Below are 25,794 nucleotides of genomic sequence, written 5' to 3'. Positions count from 1 at the left end.
TATAGTGGAAATGAAATACAAACACCCACTGGCCGTGCACAGGGCGGCTCCGCTAGCAGAAAAAAGGAAGGGGAACAAGTTTCATTTATCCTACATCCTTTACATTTCTGCATACGTCTCTAGTTCCATGGCAGGACATCTCTCCTATTATTTATTTCTTTTTATATGTTTTAATGAGAAAAAGCATTGCAGGCTCCTGAGATCACGCTTGGTGGAAGTGCCTGTTGCAGTGGTTGGATCAGAGCCTGATGTGATGAGATACGTCTCCACTGAATTTGCATTGTTGTGTATTAAACATTTGAACTCACAAAAATATTTTCTTTTTATTCTGCTTGTCTTATGGACGTTATTTAGAAATGACTATATAACGGCACATTGTTGTCTTTTAAGTCTTGCCCATCATCCTCCTGTAATCTTTGTCATGTGCGATAATCATCTTGCAGTACAAAGTGTGTTAGTCCTGGCCCAATCTTAACTATTCAATAAGATATTGGTTTTTAGTGTCCAGATTATTGGCTATATGACAGGGAACAGGCAAATACATGGTGGGCACATTGCATAACTTTGCTCATTGTTTGAAGAGCGTGAAGGAGTAAATCTATGTCTTACATATACATGTGACAAGTTTTAATAGTCAGGCCAATACTCTTTCAAAACTCCCTTAACTTCCTCAAAGATTCATATGTAGCTGTAAATGTCACTATTTTATTTTTTTCTTTATTCCTGATTCTTCTGTCCCAATTTCAGCTTTGTTACAGGTCATGTTGTTGTTTTTTGTTTTTTTTAAAGTCATTTTATGTAATTTCTGCATTCATTTTATATTCTGTCATGTGCCCCAACTTCCCAATGAGAAATCTTTCCATAGTATTGGGTCTATTTACTAAGCAGTGTTAGGAGACAGAGTGAAAAGTGATAAGGTACCAGCCAATCAGCTCCTAACTGCCATGTCACAGGCTGTGTTTGAAAAATGGCAGTTGGGAGCTGATTGGCTGGTAGCTTATCACTTTTCACTCTGTCTCCTAGCACTGCTTAGTAAATAGACCCCTTAGACCGTTGGCATCCCGTCAGCCAGGATACTGACTACATCTCCTTTAAACATCTTCAATGCTTTCACAGTAGCTATTACAAGCTTAAGCTGGATACACTCTTTGTGATGTGTGTACCCAGAGACCTAGCGATGCGATGTAACAATACATTGCGCCTGCCGTACACACTGCTTGATCCGGTGTTCAACGGCACAATGAGTTGTTATATGCTGCATGGCATCGTTCATTGCATCATCCTATCTGCTTTGAAAAACAGCAGATAGAACGATGCAATGAATTACAGGCTTTTTGCACATTTCTGCTCTCACCTCAGGATGCTGCTAACAGAAATGTGTGCGCTCATGCCCGATCGGAGCAACAATAGAATTGCTCCATGTGCACCCATCAGATAAAGCCGGGATAAAAACAATTTAATTCCCACCTTTGCGCTCCCATAGCTCTCATCTTAAGTGGCTGGGAGCTAATTCAATTGTTTTGGGCGCCTAGTAAATATCGTTGATTTCTACCTGCACCTTCTGAGATACTGTTTTCTTTACACCAGTGGTGTCCAAACTACAGCCTGCGGGCCAAGCATGGCCTACCACATGCTGCAATCTGGCCCAATGACTGGACCGCAGTTTGGAACGCCTAAGTGGCACGTCTGCCAATAGGCAAGCACTTAGCGTCTAAGAGAAGGAGGAGTTAAGAAGGCAAGGAGCTGTTGGCAGCCTTTTCCTGCAGAGAGACACTGGGTCTTCTGAGGTGCAAGCAGAAATCTGACTAAACTAGTGGCGTGAGTTTGGACTTGGCATGTGCGCTAACAGCATCACAGCTGGCACTTAAGTCGGAGAATGCATACCCAGCATTAGGTGCCGTAACCTGCATCTACCGACTTATGTGCAGGGCGCGATGGGGGACTATTGAATAGTGCTGGGAAATCATTCTAAATCCAATTAGTACACTTCTTTTCTTATTTATTCCTTTTTTTTTTTTTACCTGAACTCACTTTTGTTTCATCTCTCCCTGACTGCCTGCTTTGTGCTATTCACCTCTGCTTCACAGCCAGAAAACCTTCCCCTTATTTCTATTATGTTGTCATCTATAGCCCCTCTTTCTCTGCCAAATTCAGATTACCTTGTTCACTATTTCTTCTGTTTATCACTGTCTCAAACAATAATTAGTCTATTTGCTAATTGTCTTTATCCATACTCCCATTGCACTTTAATGGAGTCACAACTCCATTGTTCGCATTAATACAGCTTCTCGCCACAGTGTAAGCTAAAATCCTTTTAAAAATAAAAGTTATTCAGTGTATTTTTATTCATTTTATAGATTGTTAGAATAAGATTTACACAGCAAAGAACCCGTACCTAATATGGAGCTCCAAGAAAAGTTTGGACACCCCTGCTTTTCACAGCTAAGTGTTGGGCATAGGGGTAATACTGTTGGCCCTACTATATACAGAATAAGTTATGAAGATAGCATGCAGAATTATCCAACCCCCCTCTTCCATGGTATCAACAAGTATCCATAGCACTGATGAGTGAGAATACAAACTTTAGAACCCTAAGCTCAAGTTACATTATAGTCATGCGGCAGTAGGAATACCTTTTGCAGGTTTAACATACAAATATGCAGGAAATATGAATTGCCCAAACTGCTCGGCGCTGTTACATTCCTTAAATCAGAGGACTTGCTGCTTTTTTTTTTTTTTTTGTGGTGTAAAATGATTCAATATCCATTCAAACCAGTCTTTGTAACTGATGAGTATTGTATCGATTACTTTACATAATGGTAAACTGGCTTATGATTTTCAAAATTGTGTCATCATTGTATTTGTGATTTATGTTTATAAAATAAAATAACACAGAATTAAAAATATACACAACACAAAATATGAACGAATATAAAAAACAAATATTACAGCAGCAATTTACACGTTCATATTAATTGACACTATCAATAATACTCATCACGCCAGTAAAGTCCATTAAGCTTCCATTTTGCTGTTTGCTACGTGTGTTTATGATGCATCTTACTTTGCTGTACACACTTGTAACCAGAAATAGATCTTATTCTTGCAGGATGCAGAAGATCTATACAAGATAAGTTGATTGTAGATATTACAGACAGCACAGTGTGAAGGTGTGAGTGACAGCAAATCCTCTTTTCAGTTCAGACTGTCTGCTTACTTGTAATGGTACTTCAGCAGCATGCTAGTACTGAATCATCAAGGATCCTGTGATCCATATAAAATACATTGTGGCCCTTCTAAAATACATGGGCCCTCAGATGGCGGACATGGGGTAGTGCAATCAGACTTCCACGGTTGCTGTTGTATGCATGTGCTCTCATCTGTGGTGTGTGTACTGTATGCGTGTTTCTTTTTCTAGTCTAGTCAATACCTTCTGTCTGGCTTGCTGCTGGTTGTATTGCTATTTATTTGTTTTTACACACTGTTATGCAGTAGCTGACTGGAAGTTGTCATCAGAAGGTGCATACACACATAACAATTTTTTGAATGATTTAAATATAACGACGTCGTTATCATTCAATTGTTGAAAAAATCATTCAGTTTCTGAGTTATAACGATTATCGTTCATGCGCGTTCCCGTTTGTAGTTCATTCTGACTGACCAACTGAACGATTTTCATTAAGGGAAGTTACAAAAATCTTTGTAGTTCAAAATATCGTTCATTACACTTTAAAAAAATCTATGGTCTATACCTGCTCATTTGCATTTTACCTGACCATTTGCATCAGTAACAGCATAGACTACACCTACTGTGTTTACTTGCTCATAATCTATACCTGTTTTCGGGCATTATATCTGATTGTTTGCTTAAAGTGCCCTTCATGTTTATGTCACAATGTCTATAAGAACAGCAATGATGGATTATCTGTCAATAATTGAATAAATGGTTCTTCTTGTGAAATTCACCTATTCACAGTATCTACATATACTCTGGATCTGTGTGGATATGAATTCTTACGTTTTATAGCCTTGTGCACTCTCATTAATATCAATAGTTGTTATTACTTCACACTTGAATTATTTACTGTGCTATTTTTTTCATGGTTACTTTTCATACTCTTTAATAATAGGTGATGTCACACCTGTAATCGGCATACTTAAGAGCCGATTAATTATATAGGGCTCTCTTCAATCATATATATTTTTTCATATTCTCACATGTGATTTATGGTTTCTTTTTACTATTTGTTCTATCGCTCTATTAACTGCGGACGATCTCATTAGAGTAGTTCTCTCATTGGGTGTCCAATGCGATGAGTATGACACCCAAAAGCAGAAACGAAATGTGAGTAAAACCCCCATTTAAACTGTTGTTTCTAAGGGCAACCTGCTCTCCGGTAATCTCTCACTCTTCACAGATAGCTATCAGCAGAGGTGAAGAGAAGTAGAATGAGGAGTAGCAGTCCTATGCTCTGACCTTTTCTATCATTATTCTACACTCAGACATGTTATGAACTATTTTATTAATGGGTACTAATAGATTGTAAGCAGATTTACAATCTGTATTAAACTGATTGATTGCAATTTATTAGATTTCATATTTCGCTACCAAGGAGGATATTACACTTGCTGCTTTATTTTATTTTGTGAATATAAGATAGTGTTCCCTCTAGCTCCGGCGGCAGGCAGGGCGCCGGAGCTAGAGAGGGCATGCCGCGCGCGGCCGAGAAGGGGGCGTGGTCATCGGAAAAGGGGGCGTGTCTATAAGACGCGTCCCCTTTTCGTCACTCTTGGGGGCGTGCCCGGCACTTACGGACACGCCGTGCAGCCCCCAAGCCCTGCAGACAGGGAGAATAGATGCCGGGCGCAATCGTTCATAAAATCATTGGTAACAAAATCGTTGTGTGTGTATGCAGCTTGAGGTTTCAGCTCTGGTAAAGTCACAACAAGAAACGGTCATAATGGCCCCAGTGTGGAGGGGGCCTCAGACTGGTTGCACCACCTATAATCCAACTACTATGGGTTGCATTAATGTTTTTTTTTTTTTTTTTTTACTTTATCACAAGATAAGTCTCATGCATCCAATGACACATGAGACTGATTTGAAGTAGTGCCAGGGTATTTCAAGACATCAATTATGTCAATCGCTGCCTTTACCAATTGTGTCCTATGCAAAAAATATCCAATCACTGCACACACTATTATTATACTTTACATTTTATGTTTTCTCCGACCCAGAAGTATGTATATCCTTTTGCTAGAATTATTCAAACTGATCATACATTTTACCTAAAATGCACTGACATACATGTAAACGCTCTCACAGATAGTAGCCACATGTAACCGTTTCATGGATTCATTGAGAAATGAGTGGACAACAGAGCTCTGCGCATGGGGTGCATAGCGCGCATGGGGTGCAGTATTGTAATGGCTAATACTTTCCTATGGCATCGGAAAACTTCTAGCCGAAACTATGAATGGTATCTTCTTTAATTCTGTTCACACTAATGGGTGAATTCAATGCCCGTATGAATTGAATGAATTAAGCTCTCCGTAGGGGGGAGATTAATTCAACCTCCTAAAGAGGGCAAATTGTAGTGTTGACCATAGCAACCAATCAGATTCCTAGCTATCATTTATCTAGTTAATTTTTAGTCTGGTATATTAAATGCAACTGATACATCAGGTTGTTGTTACTTTGTCAGTATTTGTACAGCCATGAGCTGTTGACAATACGACACAGCCTTGGTAAAGCCCAGTGAGTAGAGCTGCTTAACTAGCAAACACACAACATGGTTTCTTTCCTTTCCAGATGTTGTTTTGCTCACATGTCCATTTGTAACTACCGGCCTGAAAAAAATAATAATAAAAAAATCAATAGTAATTAGACTGCTATCGCCAGCGCACAGCTATTATGATGTGTCTTAAATCTTGTGAGTCACGACACTGGTCACCGAGCCAGCGCTGCCAGCTCATTTACTAGTAACTAATGCTTTTCTAGACCTCGGCAGATATACTTAGTATTTTTCTGGGCTTATTTTCAACAAAATAATAGTATTGTTTAAATGCATATATAGATTTAATGGAGGCTCCTGTAAGTTTTTTCAATAGATACAAAAATAGCTGCAAACTACTGAGACATTTTATGTCTGCTCTCAGTTTTGTTTTGTATTTAGCATTGCCTTAAATACTTTGTGTGTGTGTATATATATATAGATGTGTCCTCCTACATCTATCCTCAATACGCCATGCAGCGTGCCATGCCTGACGTGAGTGATCCACCAGGTCCAGTGCAACTCTGCTAGCGCTGGGCGTCTTTCTTTGCTGAAAATGTTTTAACATTGCAATGCGACTAGGATGCACCAGGCAGCTATGCTGATTAATTTGATGTGTGACACTTGTGTATCTGTGTGCACCTGAGTCTGTATACGTAAATTGACGTGGAAAAAAGCTGCGGCTGCTGCATCGTAGCACATCGTTTGCTGATTCAGAGACTCGGTTGTAGTTGCGACTTAGACACATTTTTGGCAGAAAAAAAAACTCACTCTGTGTTGGTAATTTCGACTATGGACTGCTAGGAAGACTAACTTTCTATTAGAGAACTTTTTTTGTTTGAGGGGCCTACTGAAAGCATTTTCGGCGTTTAGCTACCCATCTGTGTATCTGTCATATAAAATGGCTGTCCAGGGCTCCCTGTATGCTGGATGGGCTGTGATGGATGACCGGTTATCCCATCTCCTATTTTTGTTTTTCATTGTTTTCTTTTAGGTCTATGTAAGTTGATACTTTTCATGAACTTTTGACCATTGCTTGTTTATGGAGTTTTAGATGAAAAGAGTCTGAATATAAGCAGAGATGGCTTTGTGGACATTTTCTTGTAAATTCACCTTGGTCCAGATTAAAGGTGATATTTACATATTGGTGTTTATCGCACGCTAAAGCATAAATAAAAGTTCATGTAAACCCCATTTCATTTATTTGTTTGAGAACATTAACAAGTCACCAACCAACTTGGAAGTATTAGGGGCATGTGTGACTTCAGATGGTCTATTACGGCCTTTAGGCAAAGTTCCTAAACGGCATCTTTCATTCGCCATGTGGCCAACACTATGCCATGCTAATACCCTAACAAACTTGATTTTAATGCAAATTATATTTATTTTATTTAATGGAATTCTTTTATTAAACCAAAAAAAAGTGCACTGTCTGACTCACTTTAAAAATTGCATAAAACCCCCTGTAAGTAGGCCTTAACAGAAGCTTATTTAGGCAAATATCCAAATCACTTACCATTCCTGCAGTCCCCACATTGTAATATTGTCAGAATGTTTACCCTTTTTTGATGGTTAATCCACTATAGATTAACTATACAGTGTTTAGATATCTAGGTACGTACACATAAATATGTTGTCTGCAAATAATCCAAATTGAGCAGACTTGATCTTGAATTGAAGATCTCACAACCCAATACATTATATTCTGGTTTGTAAATTATTATTATTTTTTTTTTTTTCATTTTACTTTTTGATGCCTGTTTTATTATTTTTATAACCATACTTGCTGAGAAAACAAAATAAACTGGTTCTTGGCTACATGCTATATCTGTTGTGATGAATAGAGCACTTTGGCCTTAAGCTGGGTACACATGCAACGGATGACATATCGTGCGGTCGTTTGAATGTTGTGATCCACTGCACGATATGTCGTTCACCAGCCGCATCCACAAGCCAGGGGTCTTTCATCAAATTGACAGATTGAGCAGCATGTATACGTGATATGTCGATGAGATTGAACGACCTTGCAGGAGCCGCATGGTCCGACATAGTGGGTACACATTTGCCGATGTGGACGATAAATCTGTCCGATCTGCCGAATTGGGCGACATATCGTCCAGTGAGTACTTGCCTTTAGAAATCTAGATACTTGTAATCTGAATTATCTAGCGGAAAAGCACATGGGTCAGGAACTGCTTCATCAGCCTGTATATGTGAGTGATGGAACAGACTATAGTAAGACCGTTGCAAAGTTAGTTTTATATTGTACCATAGTAACGATGGGCATAATGGCTAGTGTTAAATTAGCGCAAGAAGTAAAGGCTCAGTGAATTTAAATCCTTTTTTGTTTCAACATATTATTTTCTTTTCATTTTAGTGAACAACTTTGTGCTTTCTGTTACTGTGGTGAACGGAGTCTCTTGGGGCAAGGGGAATTAAAGCAGTTTAGTCCAACTCCTGGCTTTCTCCTGCCGTGGAAAACCCTGAGTGAGAATAACGACCTTGATGGCAGCGATGGAATCTGTAAATCCTCCGGAACGTCTACAAAACGAGGGCATGGAAAGTGAGTGTCTGTACTTCTGCAGAGTGGTGTGATCTGAGTGAATGGACTGAAACCTATAACCTTAACGTTTTTGTGTGTACAAATTGTTTTAATTATTTTTCACAATGTATGTCAATCACTACTAGACTTAAGGGACATGTTGAACTAATATGCACAAGGGATGTAAGATAAAAGCATTGTTTTTAAAGTTAAACTAATGATCAGTCGGGTCACAAAGGAATAAAAATGCTTTCTTCAGGGTCCATAGGGTTCTCAGGATCTACCTTGGGGTATGTAGTTGAAGTGATCCATTGCACCAAACAGCTTACAGCTTTGAAGCTCCCAGCATGCACAGGTCCTCCTCCCTATATACCCAGCCACAGGCATACAGTTTTTTTTGTTTGGTGCGCGGCAAATATCCAGACGCACCGTTTTAACAGCGGGACTGCCTAGGCAGTCCCAGGCTTTTCCTTTTTTGATTTACCTTAGTTTTTTTGAACTTCTGAGTTTAGCGGTATTAGGCGCCGAATACGACGCATATACTGCGACTCCTTCTACCTCCGCCTATGCCGAAACGCCAGTATCGCTATATGCCCTGGGGATTTCGGCGGGCCTCAGCGTGGCTCAGCTAGCGGCATCGCTGGGGTCCGGACTGCGATCGGATTCACAGATTCCTCGTGAGGGGTATCGTGCGCGAAGCAGTCCAGGCCTCCGTTGTAGGAGACGAGTCGGAGGTAGTTGCTGGTGAAGGTCTCGTTTAAGGCGGCTGGGGCCATATAGTCTGTCGCCAGGGATTGGTAGTAGACGTACTAGGAGCCTCTACTACTGTGAGGCCAGTGTACCCATGCCGTCAAAATCGCAGTTTAGGGAAGATGGGCGTTCCCCCGGCCGCTCCTCCCCCATCCCAGACCCAACTTCTGGTTGCGGATTTCCGTGTCTGGTTTGCTACTTCTGACCAGCTCGTGTGTGAGAGACGCTCACAGTCCACCTTGGGTGCGCTGCTGAAAGCTGTTGGTCTCAGAGGTTAGGTCTGTCTCCCTGTATACCTCTCCCTTGGGTCAGGTATATAGCACTCTATATCCTACCAATTGCATTAGCATTTGATTATATTTATGCATTGTATGTGACTGTGATGCTAGCTGCTGTATTTATACTGCCTTTTTGTTTTCAAAACTGTCAGATATATATTTTTCATTTAAAGTCACAATGCATTTATACTCTATACCTTATACCTGTTACACATTGCCATGTCTAAAGGTAAAGGAGAGAAGGATGAGCTTCCTGTGCTGAAATCATGTAAATCCTGTTTTGTAGGATTTTAAGATGGGTTGTGCAGTGTCTGTTGTAAACAACCACCTTTTCTATCTTGTACACATGCACTAGCACAAGAACCACCCTGTGTGGGCCTCTTGGTCTCAGGTTTTGTCACATTTGGGGGACAGGGCCGCAGTGTCACGTGCTCTTGTCATGATATTGCCTCCTGCAATGGGGTACCCACAACATTTGCATCCTTCTATGTATGTGTCCCCCATGAATCCCTGTTGTTTTAATTCTTCTGCACACTCAAGTCAGAGTATGCTGTTGTCTATAGCCACTCAGCAGGTGGTGCAGGCGAATAGACTAGTGGCAGTAAAGCTGGGGCATAAAAGAGGTTCTCTTCAGACGTTGCCTCAGGATTCTGACAACCTCCTCATCAAACTCTGATATTTACAGTTCGGGTTCTTACTCAGTTTAAGAAGACCATCAATCCTCTGTGTATGTCCCCTCTCTGGTGAGAGCGGTTAGATCTGTCCTCAGTATAGAGGAAGAGGAGGTTCAGCTGAAATCTATGACTCTGGTCTTTAGGCGTCAGAAGGTGGCTAAAGATTATTTTCCTCAGTCTGAACAACTGACGAATCTCTTGTCTGAAGCATGGTGTACTCCAAATAAGCATTTTCCTGCTACGAGGAATTTAACCTCTTGATACCCATTTGCACTTGGTGAGTGTAACAAATGGGAAGTTCCTCCATCGGTAGATCCTCATGTAACTGGATTGATCAAGAGCTCTACATTACCCATTCCTGCAGCATCCTCATTGAAAGAGGTTACAGATACAAAACTTGATAATTATTTAAAATCAGCGTTTTCATTATCTGGAGCTATTACCAGACCAGCTATGGCTGTAGCTTGGATAGCCAAAGCTATGGAAGAATGGACGAAGGCTCTGGAGGATAGCATGCCGAATGCTACCAGAGAACAATTCTCTCATCTCAGTCATATGCAAGAAGCAGCTATGTATATGGGGGAAGTGGTCATTGATGCAGGTATCTTGGCTTCTAGGGTATCGGCAACTTTGGTTGTGGCTCGTAGAACCCTTTGGCTGCAAAACCTGGAAGGCGGATACAGGGTCCAATAAGGCCCTGGAGTCTGCCTTTAATTGGGAAGGTACTGTTTGGACCAGAGCTTGATGACAGTGTCTTATCTGGCGACATCTAAAACTTTGGGGTTGCCATCTACGACTACCCTAAGTATAGGCAGTCGTCAGCTCGGTCCTTTCGCCCACAGAGTAGGGCAAATGGACAGTCTTCCTCTAGAAGGAATAATTCCCACAGGAAACCGCAGACCAGGAAATCTTGGTCAACCAGACGTCCTGCTTCCAAGCTGGCCGATAAGCCCACTGCCTGATGGGGCGGGGCTCCCCCTGGGGGGTCTCAGGGTGGGAGGCCGAGTTCTACAGTTTTCTCATGCCTGGCATCAGACGACTACGGCTGCCTGGTTTCGAGAGGTGATCTCTCATGATTACGCCATCACGTTCCTGAGGCATCCTCCTCAGAGGTTTGCTTAGACCCGGTAAGATCTTTGACCTTTCGGGAGGCTATTGGGTCCCTCCTGAGGGCGGGAGTCATAATCCCCATTCCTATGATGCAACAGGGAAGGGGTTATTATTCAAATTTGTTTTTGGTTCAGAAACCAAATGGGTCACATCGCCCCATCCTGAATCTGAAGTCTCTCAACAACAGATTCATCCATGTGCCCAAATTCCATATGGAACCACTACGATCAATTATGCTGGCAATGGAGCCTGGAGATTTCATGGTCTTCCGTCCATAACTTGATCTAATTCTATACATTTGATACTTTTGCCTCCCAGGATGCTTCCTTTGGGTGGCGGATTCTCCTCTCTGCTCAGGAGCGTCCCCACCCTTAAAGGAACCGCTTTAGGACGTCCCCATGGACCCTGAAGAAGAGAGTTATGGTATAACATACCTCAGTTAACTTTTTTTTCCCCTTTGAGGTCCACAGGGCACCCTCCCTGATGCACCTGGCCTCAGTTGGGATCTGTTCCTTTCTTTTTGTATCACTGAATACCTCTTTGTGTTTTGAGAGTGTTTCTTGGGTACACTGTACTTCCTTCTCCACTTTCTGTCTCTTGCCATTAGGCTTGTTATCAAACTGAATGCCTGGGGCTGGGGTATATAGGGAGGAGGACCTGTGCATGCTGGGAGCTTCAAAGCTGTTAGCTGTTTGGTGCAATGAATCACTCCAACTATATACCCCAAGGTAGATCCTGTGGACCCTATGGACCTCGAAGAAAAAGCGTTAACTGAGGTATGTTATACTATAACTCTAATTTTCTCTGCACTCTAGATTTTTTTTTTTCAATGAATTCAAGACATACCAAAAATACAATTAGCTGTATTTATGATCAGTTTAGTGTTCTCATTCAGGTGGTGTAAGAACTTTTGATATGTTGCACAAATGTTTAAGCTGTGTTTTTATATTCCTGATGTAGAGAGATATAGGTGTATATTTGCTAATGGGCGATTTGTCACAGCCGACCGTAATTAGCGGCTATGACCGATAATTTTAAAACGGCAACAGAAATCAGTGCCAAATAAGCCTGATTTTAGCACTGATTTCTTTTGCTCTTTTAAAATGATCGATAAGTCGCTGAACATCTGTGGCTTTGACAAACCGATGTTCGGTAAATCAAGCCCATAGTATTGGCATTTCAGGTGCTGTCTCTGGTAGAATAATGGTCACACCCAACTCTGTGTTCTTCATCTGTTTTGCAGAGAAAGACACAAACTACTGATCTTATAACAACTACAGCTCTACAAAGTTTGTGCTAAAATAAAAAAAAAAAAAGCTTTATAAAATTTAAGCAAATAACGTTCAAACAAATTAAACTTTAACACAATTTTGCTTTGCGGATTGTCTTTAAGACATTAGTGTGATATAGTTCTTTGTGAACTTCTAGATTGGGTGTCACTGCTCTGATATCAGTAACTATACTGCCCTCCATGAGCACCTGTAGTTGCTGGAGAGCCCTCTCCTCTCTCATAAATTTCTGTATGAGTAATTAAACTATAGGATTGGGAACTATTAGTCTGCAATCAGCAGCTTCATACTCAGAGCTTGTTAACAACTTTACTACTTATTTGTCTTTACACAATTTCCAAAGGGAATAAAAATCAGCATGCCAGACTTTAATTATGAAAATGCATAAATCTTCTGGCTAAGGAGTCATCATTTTGACAGAAAATCACTTCTCCAGCTGAGTTAGTTAATCTTTTGTGATGGTAATTGGAAAAATGTAATGGGGCAGATTCTTCAGCGTTGTCCTGCAGAGAGGTAGTTGCCGTCAGTACACATGAAGCGTTTGCACCAGTTTATCAAGTATTTGCTCCGACACATAATTAGTGGTAAATCTGAGTCGTTTACAGAAAATTTATAGATCTGAGTAGTTGACGTGAAAGTTAAAATATTACTGTGCTGTGCAATAATGTGTTCATAGTAGGGATGTGCAGGCTCGGATAGGTTCGAGTTTGCACGTGGAGTTCGGATTTTTCCCTCCAAAAAAACGGAACTCAGAACGAGGCAAAACGTCATCTTACATGGACGAACATCATCATTCCTGGACAAAAGACCAGGAATGATGATGTTCGTCCATGTAAGATGACGTTTTGCCTCGTTCTGAGTTCCGTTTTTTTGGAGGGAAAAATCCGAACTCCACGTGCAAACTCGAACCTATCCGAGCCTGCACATCCCTAGTTCATAGTTACATTTGCTTCTTTGTGAGAATATTGTGCGGTAACGAGCGGAAAGCTGGCTCATGAGCATTGATAAGTGAGAGCAGTAGCCTTGGCATTCATTCTTGTATCATTTGGTAACACATTTGTCTCACTGCAGATAAAGGAATACATTTTAATTTGTGAGTTTTATTTTTATTTAATGCTCTTTAAATGTAATCTATACTCTTGCTTATCTTATCTTTTCTAAATTTAATGAACCGTATTTCTTGTCAAACATGTTTGTATGTAGGAGTACAAAGGTTTCCCAGGGCCAGCCATTTAGTACCCAGAGGTGTACATTGGTACTTATCTCTAGTGGATGCTTGTTTTTGAGAAAATAGTGGTATGTCTGTTTATGAAGAGATGCCTGTGCAACTTCTCCTGCAATACAGCATGGATATATTGTATCTCAGGGCTTGGTTCAGACTTGGGAATAGAGTAAGTAACTGTGCACTTGAACAAACCGTGCGTGTATGGTGCAAATACATAAATTTTTTTTGCATGTTGGGTAAAGACTGGCTGCTTTTGCATATAGCCCACAGATGCTGGACAGCTTTAGTTTTACACTGCAATTTAGATGTCAGTTTGGACAAACCCCTCCCAAATCTAACACTCTGCACATTTCACATGTGCTCCACCTGCATGGTGGTACCAAGATTCACAGATGTGCTGGCCATACACCTGCACGATTTCGGGCCGTTTGCCCGATTTTCAACGAGTCTTACGATGAATCATGTAGAAATCGTGTATTTTTGGGGAATCTGTATGAAATACCGCCGGCCGCTTGGTTTGATTCCCAGCAGCACCTGGCCGACAGATGAGCAGAGCCCGGCAGTGGAAGCCCAACAGTGCTGGAAATCCTGATCGTCGCTAAGGTAAGTATAAACTAACCAAACCCCCTAACACTCCTTAGGGGTGCCTAACCCTAACCTCCCCCCCAAAGTGTCTAACCCTAATCCCCCCGCCTCCCCACTGCCTAACCCTAAGTCCCCCGTGGGGGTGCCTAACCCTAAGTCCCCCACGGGGGTGCCTAACCCTCCCTCCCCCTAGCCTAACCCTAACCCTCCCAGGGGGATGCTTAACCCTAAGTCCCCCCAGGTGCCCTAAACCTAACCCTCCCCCCTCGGCTGTCCGCTCGCGGCGCCCGGCATCCCTTCGATCGGGAAGCCAGTCTCCTGGCGTCTGGGAAATGTCAGGCGTCTACATCTAGACGCCCGGCATTTCACCCTCGCCGGGATATGACAGTCGGGAAGCCGGCTGCCGGTATTAAGGCAGCTGGTTTCCCGATTGTGTACCATTTTTGGAGTAGGATATGATCCCATGCGCGTTCCCGCAGCTCCTAAAACAGATCGTTTGATCAGATGCCCATATTATGCATCGTATCGTGTGCAGATCGTACCGTTTATTTTGTGCATCGTGCGTCCATTCATGTCATTTCAATGACTTTTCCCTGATGAGCACGTGAGGCACACGATCAATCGTACGACAGATCATGTGCAATGATAAACAACAAGTCGTACTGCCAGGGAGCTCTGGGGAATTGTATGTGAATCTTTTCTTAAGCTTGACGTGTAGGTGTATGGCCAGCATTACTCGCTCGCTCTTTCTCTTTTCCCTCCGTGTAGTAGGTGAAAGCGTTATATTTATATTAGGGGTGTGCATCGGCCACTTTTCGTGTTTTGGATTTGGATCTTTCTTCATGTTTTGGATCTGGATTGGTTTTGCCAAAACCACCCTTCCGTGTTTTGGGTTCTGGATCTGTATTTTTTTTTTTTAAAGCATAAAAACAGCTAAAATCACATAATTCGCGTGTTTTTTTGCTCCTATGCTATTATTAACCTCAATAACATAAATTTTCACTCATTTCCAGTCTATTCTGAACACCTCACAATATTGTTTTGAGGTCAAAAGGTTGCAACGAGGTAGTTGGATGACTATGCTAAGCGACACGAGTGGGCGGCACAAACACGTGGCCCATCTAGGAGTGATACTGCAGTGGCAGACAGGATGGCAGTTTGAAAAACTAGGCCCCAAACAGTACATAATGCAAAGAAAAAAAAAAGGTGCAAGATGGAATTGTCCTTGGGCCCTCCCAGCCATCCTTATGTTGTATAAACAGGACATGCACACTTTTAACAAACCAATCATTTCAGCGCCAGGGTCTGCCACACGACTGTGGCTGAAATGATTGGTTCGTTTGGGCCCCCACAAAACAAGCTGGCAATTAATCTGTCCCTGCACAAACTGGCTCTACGGAGGCAAGATATCGTCTTCATCCTCCTCATCCACTGATTCTTCACCCTCTTCAGTGTTGTTTACATCCTCATCCTCTATTAATTCGTCCCTGCTTGGAATCCACCACCACAGGTCCCTCTGTACGTTCTGGAGGCTGGTCTCCCTGGAAGAGTTGATAAATCATTTTTATGAACATCATCTTCTCCACATTTTGTGGAAGCAACCTCCTACACCTTTCTCTGACAAGGTTCCCGGCTGCACTAAACACTCTTTCAGAGTACACACTGGAGGGGGGGGCAACACAGATAAAATAGCCAATTTGTACAGGGGCCTCCAAATTGCCTCTTTTTCCTGCCAGTACGGGTACGGACTGTCTGACATGCCTACTTGAATGCTGTCACCAATGTAATCCTCCACCGTTCTGTCAGTGGTGACAGTATCATATGCAGTGACAGTAGACATGTCAGAAATTGTTGGCACGTCTTCAGTCCGGACCAGATGTCCAAACCGGCCCTTGACTTATGACACAGGCGCACGCTTGGCGCTGCTACTGTGTTGATGCACGTGCGGCTACAGCGCACACAAGTCACAAGCAAAGAAAACATTTTTTTTTTTGGAGCACTTTGGGGTTACACCACCCTTTAACAGACTTATGGGATACAGGCGCACACTAGGCGCTGCTTCTTTGTTGATACACGTGCAGCTACAGTGCACACAATTCACAAAGACAGAAAAAAAGAAGAATTTCTTTCATCCACTAGGGGACACTGGAGGTGCTTACTCTGGGGTATAGAGGCGTGGATAGCTGGAGCTGGCACTTTAAAATTAGAAGTGTGAAGCTCTTCCCCCTCTATGCCCCACGAGCTCAGTTTAGAAAATGTGCCTCATGGAGCTGGTCACAATCTGCTGTGATCCAGCAGCACATCTAATTTATTTCTTTTATTTAACATTATTATTTATTTTTTGTTTTATTATTGAAAACATCTTTTACATTATATTTCAAGTACCCTTCGCCACACCTCTAAAGGTGGGGTCCGGGTTACTGGCACCCTGTTAACCTCCTGGGTTACAGGAAGGAGTGTGCAGTGCTTCACCAAAAGCATCTGACCGCTCCTTAATGCCGCACACATACACACACACAGCACAGACTGCCTCCAGGAAGCAGGGAGGAGAAGTGCTGTTCAGAAGAGCCATCCAGGGGAGCGCAGTGAGTACAGATCACTTGCACTTTCCCCGACTCCTGCCCGCCGCCAGCGTTGACTTCAGAGAGCGCTATAAGCGCTGCTCAATAATTTATGCATCTCCCCTCTCCCCGCTGATTAGCGCGACTAGCGGCTCCTTCTCATCGGGGCTAGCGCAGGGGGGAGGTGATGACTGCAGTGTGGTGGCCATTTTACAGTCCCTCGGACTTGAGAAAGGGGGCGGAGCCTAATAGCGGAAGGGGGGCGGAGCCTAATAGCGCGGGCTCCCTGTCTAATTAACGCGGCAGTGGCTGTTAGAGCAGCGTGGAGCCGCGTTTAACCTGTTGCTTGCCTGCATCTCTCCACTACAGGTACTGTGCAGGCACATGCAGAAGGCTGATTCTCCTGTCTACATCCCTGGCAAGAGGCTGTGAGTAACACTGGGGTGTCAGTGCAGGGAATCTAATTTGTGGGAGGGGGTACCTCTTCCTCTGTGTCCCAACCAGCCTTCTGTTTTATTTCTAATCACTACTGTGTCTATTGTGTCTGGGTGACTGTTGTTTATCCATGTCGAACAAAATAAAAGCGGCTCAAAAGATGTTTGTCTGTTCTAAATGTAACCACAAACTATCTAAGCCGCATGCCGCTGGGTTCACATTATGTGATGCTTGTATAACAATTGATCCACCGATGGCTATTCCTGACTCAGTTGCTCCTCCATGGGCCACTGGCATGGTAGGAATTATGTCAGACTTGGCGTCGGAGTTAGCTGAGGCACGTAAGTCTCAGCCTCCCTGGGTGGCGGGGCTAACTAAGTCTCTAGACACCTTGGTACAGGTTATGGGCACAGCGGCATCCGCACCCTCCATTTCCTACCAGAGACCGAAGCGTACTCTGACGACTGTTCTCCAGTCAGAGGAGTCGGAGGAAGAATTCCTTACTATGGAGGATACCAAAGAAGGGGAATTGGAGGTTGCGTTACAGGACGACAACCCTCAGGAGTTAGAGTCCACCTTTCCTGAGGTGGAATCTTTATTTTTGGTGGTCAGAAAGACTCTGAATTTACCTGAGGATATAATTCCTCCATCACAGGAGTTTGAATTATTTAACGAACAACCGAAGAGCTCTGCAGTTTTTCCGTTCTCGCAGCAACTTCAGCAACAGCTCTCGGTAGTTTGGAAACAGCCGGATAAGAGGTTCCAGATTCCGCGCCTGTTTTCACCTAGTTACCCTTTTCCTTCATCCATGATGGAGAAGTGGGAAACCCCTCCTCCAGTAGATGCGTCTGTCTCCCGTCTCTCAAAGAAAACAGCACTCCCAGTACTACAGTTCTAAAAGATCCGTCGGATCGTAATTTGGAGACAACGCTAAGATCTATTTATACAGCAGCGGGTGCTCAACTCAGGCCCACACTTGTTACCGCTTGGGTTAACAAGGCGGTGGTTTCCTGGGCCGATCAATTGATTACAGGATTGGACTCAGGTAATTCCAGAGCAGAGTTACGTCTACTAGCAGACCACATCCGTGAATCTGCAGTTTACATGGGAGAAGCTTCAATGGATATCATTCAGATTAGTGCTCGCATATCTGCTTCGGCGATTTCGGCCCGCAGAGCCCTCTGGCTACGTGCTTGGCAAGCTGACGCAGAATCAAAGCGTGCGGTGGAAAGTACCATTCACGGGCGGCATGCTGTTCGGGCCGGAATTAGACAAATGGATATCCCAAGCCACAGGGGGTAAATCTTCTTTCCTCCCGTCAGCTGCACCGGTTCCCAGAAGAATTTACACTGGACCTTCGTTTAATTCCTTTCGGGCGCCACATTCCTTTCGTGGTAGGACCAGAGGTGCGCCCACGCAACCAAGAGGTGGCAGAGGTAGAGGTCGTCCACACACGGTTGCTTGTAGACCAGAGCCTAAACCAGCTGAGAAACAAGTGGCATGACGGTCTTCCATCCCACCTGGGACCATCTGCAGTGGGAGCCCGTCTGCAAAGATTCCAACAAGTTTGGAACCAGACTTCCACAGAACCATGGATCCGAAGACTAATTACCCTGGGGTACTGAATAGATTTCGAGACCTCCCTCCACCTCGGTTCTTCACTTCAAGTCTGCCAATACAGGCAGAAAGAGCCAAGGTTCTACAGAAGGCTATCCAGTCTCTAGTAGTATCTTCTGTGATAGTTCCAGTTCCGGAACTTCAACGAGGTATGGGGTTTTTCTCAAACCTGTTTTTAGTACCCAAGCCGGATGGCTCGGTCAGGCCCATCTTAAACCTAAAGTCTTTGAACCGGTATCTGAAGATGTATCGTTTCAAGATGGGAGTCTCTAAAGTCAGTAATGGCGAGCTTGGAACCAGGGGAGTTCCTATTATCCCTGGATATCAAGGACACATATCTCCATGTTCCCATTTGGGAACCACACCTGGCTTTTCTGCGTTTCGCCATTTTGAAGGATCATTATCAATTTCGGGCATTGCCGTTCGGGTTATCCTCGGCTCCCCGCATCTTCAACGAACTCATGTCAGTCATAATCGCTCTCCTTCGGTCATCAGGAGTGAACATAATACCTTATTTGGACGATCTGTTACTCAAGGCTTCATCGGTGCCTCTTCTATCAGATCATGCCTTACTGACATATCAGATTCTAATCCAACATGGTTGGACAATCTACTTCAAGAAGTCGAATCTCAATCCGTCCCAGAAACTTTTATTTCTGGGCATGATATTGGATATGAAATCTCAGATGATTTTTCTTCCAACACACAAGGCCAAGGATATCCAACTGTAAGTTCAGCTGGTCCTCAAAACAAAGACTGTGTCAATGCTTCTTTGTCTGCGTCTCTTGGGGAAAATGGTAGCTGCTTTCGAGGCACTACAGTTCGGCCGGTTCCACTCCAGGGTGTTTCAGCTGGACCTGTTAGCACAGGGGTCAGGGTCTCTTCTGTTCCTACATCGGCAGATCTGTCTGAGCCCGTTTACCAGAGTAGCCCTTCTTTGGTGGACACAATCCAGCAATCTGTTGGGTAAGAGTTCAGTCCGACAACGCGACGGCTGTCGCTTACATCAACCGCCAAGGAGGAACTTGGAGTCGCATGACTATGCGAGAGGTAACTCGGATCCTCCGGTGGGCCGAGAATCAGTCGATAATCCTGTCAGCGATATTCATTCCGGGTGTGGACAACTGGGAAGCAGATTACCTAAGTCAACAGGATGTCCATCCCGGGGAATGGAAGCTTCATCCAGACGTGTTCAAAGCGCTGATACGTCGATGGGGATGTCCTCAGGTGGATCTCATGGCGTCACGATTGAATCGTCAGCTTCCAGTATACGTGTCAAGAACTCGAGATCCGCAGGCGGAAGCAGTAGACGCTCTGACAAGTCCGTTGACCTTCGACTTCGTTTACCTTTTCCCTCCGATTCCACTTCTTCCTAGTCTTCTAAAAAGAATAAAACAGGAGTCGGCCTCGGTAATTCTCGTGGCCCCGAACTGGCCTCGGAGAAGTTGGTTCTCGGACCTTCGGTCCCTATTATCAGACGATCCGTGGCCCCTTCCTCTGCGCCCGGATCTTCTACAGCAGGGCCCTTTCAGACACTCCAACTTAGCGCAGCTACGTTTAACGGGGTGGCTCTTGAAACCGATATCCTAAGACGTAGGGGTATCCCAGACGCGGTTATTCCCACCATGCTACGCGCCAGGAAGCCAGTTTCGGCTGCGCATTATCATCGCATCTGGCGCGCTTATATCTCATGGTGTTCCAGTCGGGATCTTCCTTCTAGGACCTTTCGCTTATCCCGGTTTCTGCTGTTCCTTCAGACGGGTCTGGATTCTGGCCTTCGTCTGGGAACCTTAAAGGTGGAGGTTTCTGCCCTTTCCATTTTCTTTCAAAGGAAATTGGCCCTCATTCCTGAGGTGCAGACGTTTCTTCAAGGGGTCTTGCGCGTGCAACCTCCTTTTGTACATCCAATTGATCCCCTGGGATCTTAATCTAGTTCTTCTGTTCCTTCAGTCGCCCATGATTGAACCTTTGGAGGAGGTTGATCTTAAGTACCTATCTTGGAAGACGGTCATCCTCCTGGCTCTCGCTTCGGCTCGTAGGGTTTCGGAATTAGGGGCTCTTTCCTATAAACCTCCTTACCTAGTGTTTCATGCGGATAGAGCGGGACTCCGGACGATAGCCGCCTTCCTTCCTAAGGTTGTGTCGGGCTTTCCGTATCAATGAGCCTATTGTGGTACCATCGTTGGTGGAGGACTCTGGTTCTTCTACCTTGGATGTGGTTAGGGCTTTCCGCATCTATGTTGACAGGACTGCTTCCCTTCGTAAGTCGGAGTCGCTTTTTGTCCTCTATGATGCGGTTCGGAGGGGTTGGCCAGCGTCTAAGCAGACTTTAACACGTTAGATCCGGCTCATCAAGCTTATGTTAGTGCTAACCATCGGCCTCCTTCGTCAATTTCGGCTCATTACACACGTTCTGTGGGTGTGTCATGGGCGGCCGGTAGAGGAGCATCTACGTCACAATTGTGCCGTGCGGCCACTTGGTCTTCAGTTCACACGTTTGTCAAGTTTTACAAATTTGATACGCTTGCCTCTTCGGCGTCCTGTTTTTGCCCGCCTTGTTCTACAGGCGCCACAGAGCACTCCCGCCCGTGGGGATAACTTTGGGACGTCCCCAGCATAAGCATCTCCAGTGTCCCCTAGTGGATGAAAGCGCAAATGGGATTTTGGTACCTACCGGTAAATCCTTTTCTCTGATTCCACAGGGGACACTGGAGGCCCACCTCTGCGCTCTATGCCTGCCTGTTCGGTTTTGTTCTGTTATGATTCAGTTATCCGCCTCCGCCTCCTCTCGGTCTTCATTTTCTAAACTGAGGGCTGGTGGGGCATAGAGGGGGAGGAGCTTCACACTTCTAAATTTTAAAGTGCCAGCTCCAGCTATCCACGCCTCTATACCCCAGCGTAAGCACCTCCAGTGTCCCCTGTGGAATCAGAGAAAAGGATTTACCGGTAGGTACCAAAATCCCATTTTTTTTATATTTTGTGGAGTGCACTTTGGGGGTTATACCACCCTTTAACAGACAGACGCACGCTTGGTGCTGCTGCTTTGAGGATGCACATACACTGCACACAATTCACAAACACAGAAAAAAAAAATATTTTTTGGAGTGCACTTCGGGGGTTACAGCACCCTTTAACAGACAAGCCAACCGGCCCTTTACTTATGACACAGGCGCACGCTTGGCGCTACTTTGTTGATGCACGTGTGGCCACAGTGCACACAATTCACAAAAACAGAAAATATTTTTCTATTTTTTTGGAGTGCACCTTGGTTGGTTACAGCACCCTTTAACGGACAAGCCAGCCGGCCCTTTACTTATGACACAGGCACACGCTTGGCACTACTTTGTTGACGCACGTGCGGCTACTGCGCACACAAATCACAAACACAGAGGAAAAAAGTTGTTTTTTTTTGGAGTGCACTTTGGGGGGAGCACCCCTGATGCACAGATCACCCCCTGGACAACCCTACAGCACCCATCTAGTACTATAGCCTTTATGGGACACTGCACAATACAGTCCAGCCAGCCCCTATAGACTTTGGAGTGGACACAGCCCCTATGGACAACTGACTGCACAACACAGCCCAGCCAGCCCCTATGGACAACAGCAGCACAACACAGCCCATTCAGCCCCTATGGACTGAGTGGTCACAGCCCCTATGGAAAACAGCAGCACAACACAGCCCAGCCAGCCCTAGCTCTCACCCTCCCTCTTCACTGTCCACAGCCGGAGTGAGAAATGGCGCCGACGCGGGCACCTTTTATAGAATCAAAAACCCGCGAGACTTGGAAGGCGGGATGATGACGTTTTGCCTCAATTTCAGATCCGAGTCAGGCGGGAAAAGTCGAGATACGGATCGGGGGGGGTTCAGATTTCAGAAATCGGAACCCACTCATCCCTAATATCTCTCTCTCTCTCGGTCTCTCTCTCTCGGTCTCTCTCTCTCGGTCTCTCTCTCTCGGTCTCTCTCTCTCGGTCTCTCTCTCTCGGTCTCTCTCTCTCGGTCTCTCTCTCTCGGTCTCTCTCTCTCGGTCTCTCTCTCTCGGTCTCTCTCTCTCGGTCTCTCTCTCTCGGTCTCTCGGTCTCTCTCTGGGTCTCTCGGTCTCTCTCTGGGTCTCTCGGTCTCTCTCTGGGTCTCTCGGTCTCTCTCTGGGTCTCTGGGTCTCTCTCTGGGTCTCTCGGTCTCTCTCTGGGTCTCTCGGTCTCTCTCTGGGTCTCTCGGTCTCTCTCTGGGTCTCTCGGTCTCTCTCTGGGTCTCTCGGTCTCTCTCTGGGTCTCTCGGTCTCTCTCTGGGTCTCTCGGTCTCTCTCTGGGTCTCTCGGTCTCTCTCTGGGTCTCTCGGTCTCTCTCTGGGTCTCTCGGTCTCTCTCTCTCTCTGGGTCTCTCTCTCTCTGGGTCTCTCTCTCTCTGGGTCTCTCTCTCTCTGGGTCTCTCTCTCTGGGTCTCTCTCTCTCTCTGTCTCTCTCTCTGGGTCTCTGTCTCTCTGTCTCTCTCTCTGTCTCTCTGTCTCTCTCTCTGTCTCTCTGTCTCTCTCTCTGTCTCTCTCTCTCTCTCTCTCTCTCGTGGTGTCTCTCTCTCTCGGTCAGATGATGAATTGCTCAGTGTATGGACTCCTTTAGCCATGGTCTGTTACAGTATCAACATTTACTTCTTCAGGGCCGAGAACGCCAGTACCGCTATATGCTCTGAGGTTCTCGGTGGGTCTCAGCTTGGCTTTGCTAGCGCCTGTGCTGTGGTCCGTACTGCAGGTCTGGCACGGAGAAGACAGGTAAGTGCTCGGCAGTCCTCGCATCCGGTGTAGGAGACGTATCGGTGCAGCTGCGGGTGAAGACCTCGTGTGACGTATCCTCACTAAGGCAGCCAGGACCTTATCGCCTGTCGCCGACGACGGGTAGTAGATGCACTAGAGTGCACTAGTAAGCATCTACTACTGAGGCCAGCGTACCCGTGCCGTCAAAATCGCAGCTTAGGGGAGATAAGACGCTCCCCCGGCCGCTCCTCTCCCAAACCAGACGCAATTCTGGGGTGGAGTTTAGTGTCTGGTTTGCTATATTTGACCACCTCGTGGTGAGACTCTCGCAGATCATGTTTGTGTGTGTACTGCTGTAGCTGTTGGTCTCAGAGTTTGGTCGGTTTCCCTGTATACCTCTCCCTTGAGCCTGGTATATTGCACTCTATATCCTAACATTACCCCTTCGGGGCTGGCTAGTTGATTCAGAGTACCATTTGCAATAGCAAGTGTGCGTATTTATGCATTGTGAGGGAGTCACATTTCATTTACTCTGTACACCTTATACCATTTATACATTTGTCATGTCTAAAGGTGTAGGTGAGGAGGATGATATGCCAGTACTCAGATCATGTGTGTTTTGTTTGGCAGGCCTATCTGAGCAGGATGTTAACCTGGATGGTTTGTGTAGCCTCTGTTGAAAACGGCTACCTGTTCAAGCCAGTACATCTAGAGCTCAATCGGTAGAACTACCCGGGTGGTATCAGGTTTTGTCACACTTAGTGGACAAAGTCGCAGAAGCATGGGCTCCGGCTGGGGTATTTACAGAAGTTGCATCCTTCTATGTATATGCCCCCTATGAATTCCTTTTGGGTTAATTATACTGCTCACTCTAGTCAGAGTATGCCGTCGTCTATAGCTCCTCAGCAGCCAGATAGACAAATGGCAGCAAAGCAGAGGCATAAGAGGGGTTCCTATCAGTTGCATCATGATGACCTGGACTCCTCTTCAGATTCTGACTCTGAGTTCTGTGTCTAAAGCTGGCCACACACTAGACCAACTTTCATACAACCATCCAACTAGTTGATTGGTTGGAATGAAAATCTGGTAACGTATGGGGAGTAAATGATGATCAACAATTTGCTCCTAAATGCCAGAAAACAGATGAATACAGTTTGTCAGACAAGTTTGTTAAATGTTTGATCTAAACTATTTGTTCAAACAGTTTTTGTCCATTTTCCGGCATTTGGGAGCAAAATTGCTGATTGTTTTTGCTTTCATACCTTACCAGATTTTCATTCCAACCAGTCAACTAGTTGGATGGTTGGATGTAAGTTGGTCTAGTGTGTGGCCAGCTTTTCTCAATAGAAGAAGACCATCAGTTTCTGGTGGATGTCCCCTCTCTGGTGAGAGTAGTTAGATCTGTCCTCAGTATAGAGGAAGAGGAGGCCCCACCGACAGCCACAGTGGTCTTTAGGCGTCAAAAGGTGGCTAAGGACTATTTTCTTCAGTCTGAACAGCTGACGAATCTTATGTCTGAGGCACTCACCAAGTGCAAATGGGTACCGAGAGGTTATATTACTTGTAGCATGAAAATGCTTCCCAGGAAAGGGTAAGCGCATGTTGCTTTTAATATACATTTAGACACATGTTAAATATAAATACATTTAAACATGTTAATTAGATACTCTGTGCCTAGTGCTCAGCACTAGGCTTCACATACCCAGGGTAGCCTTCGCTCCCCCCGTGCATCCATGAGCCTTGGGCATCCTGTGACCCGGTTGCTAGTTCACCGGTTGTTCTTCCTTTAGCCACTTTTGGTAGGTACTAACCCTCGCACATCTGGAACACAAGACGTGCCATTTTGGACTTGCTCTGACCCAGTCTTCTAGCCATCACAATTTGGCCCTTGTCAAAGTTGCTCAGATCCTTAAAATGGCCCATTTTTTTTCTGCTTCCAACACACAAACTTCAAGAACTCAGTGTTCACTTGCTGCCTAATATATCCCATCCTTTGACACATGCCATTGTAACGAGCTAGTCAATGTTATTAACTTCACCTGTCAGTGCTTTTAATGTTATGGCTGATGGGCGTATATTTTAGTTGAATTCACATTCAAATGTATAGACAAGGAATATTTGTTCCATTTGAATCTGCATGAATTTGAGCCCCTATGTGATCAGCTTCATGCTGGACCAGTTTGCGTTTTATGTTGGACCTGCCA

The 25,794-nt window shown here is 44.7% G+C and overlaps 1 protein-coding gene across 1 annotated transcript in view; it reads left to right on the top strand.

Annotated features, from left to right (window-relative positions):
* The window catches only part of LOC148501515 (histone-lysine N-methyltransferase 2C-like), a gene marked incomplete at its 3' end in the record, with an annotated part of 143,143 nt that overhangs the window by 82,783 nt on the left and 34,566 nt on the right, over positions 1 to 25,794 (top strand). The window contains exon 4 of the mRNA XM_088450358.1: positions 8,152 to 8,337. Within this exon, the coding sequence (XP_088306484.1) occupies positions 8,152 to 8,337 (186 nt within the window). The remainder of the gene's footprint in view (positions 1 to 8,151; positions 8,338 to 25,794) is intronic.

Source organism: Taudactylus pleione, unplaced genomic scaffold, assembly GCF_031769625.1.
Source record: "Taudactylus pleione unplaced genomic scaffold, aTauple2 ptg000517l, whole genome shotgun sequence".
NCBI lineage: Eukaryota > Metazoa > Chordata > Amphibia > Anura > Myobatrachidae > Taudactylus > Taudactylus pleione.
Note: the sequence above shows the minus strand (reverse complement) of the source record. Positions and strands in the feature narration are given on the sequence as shown.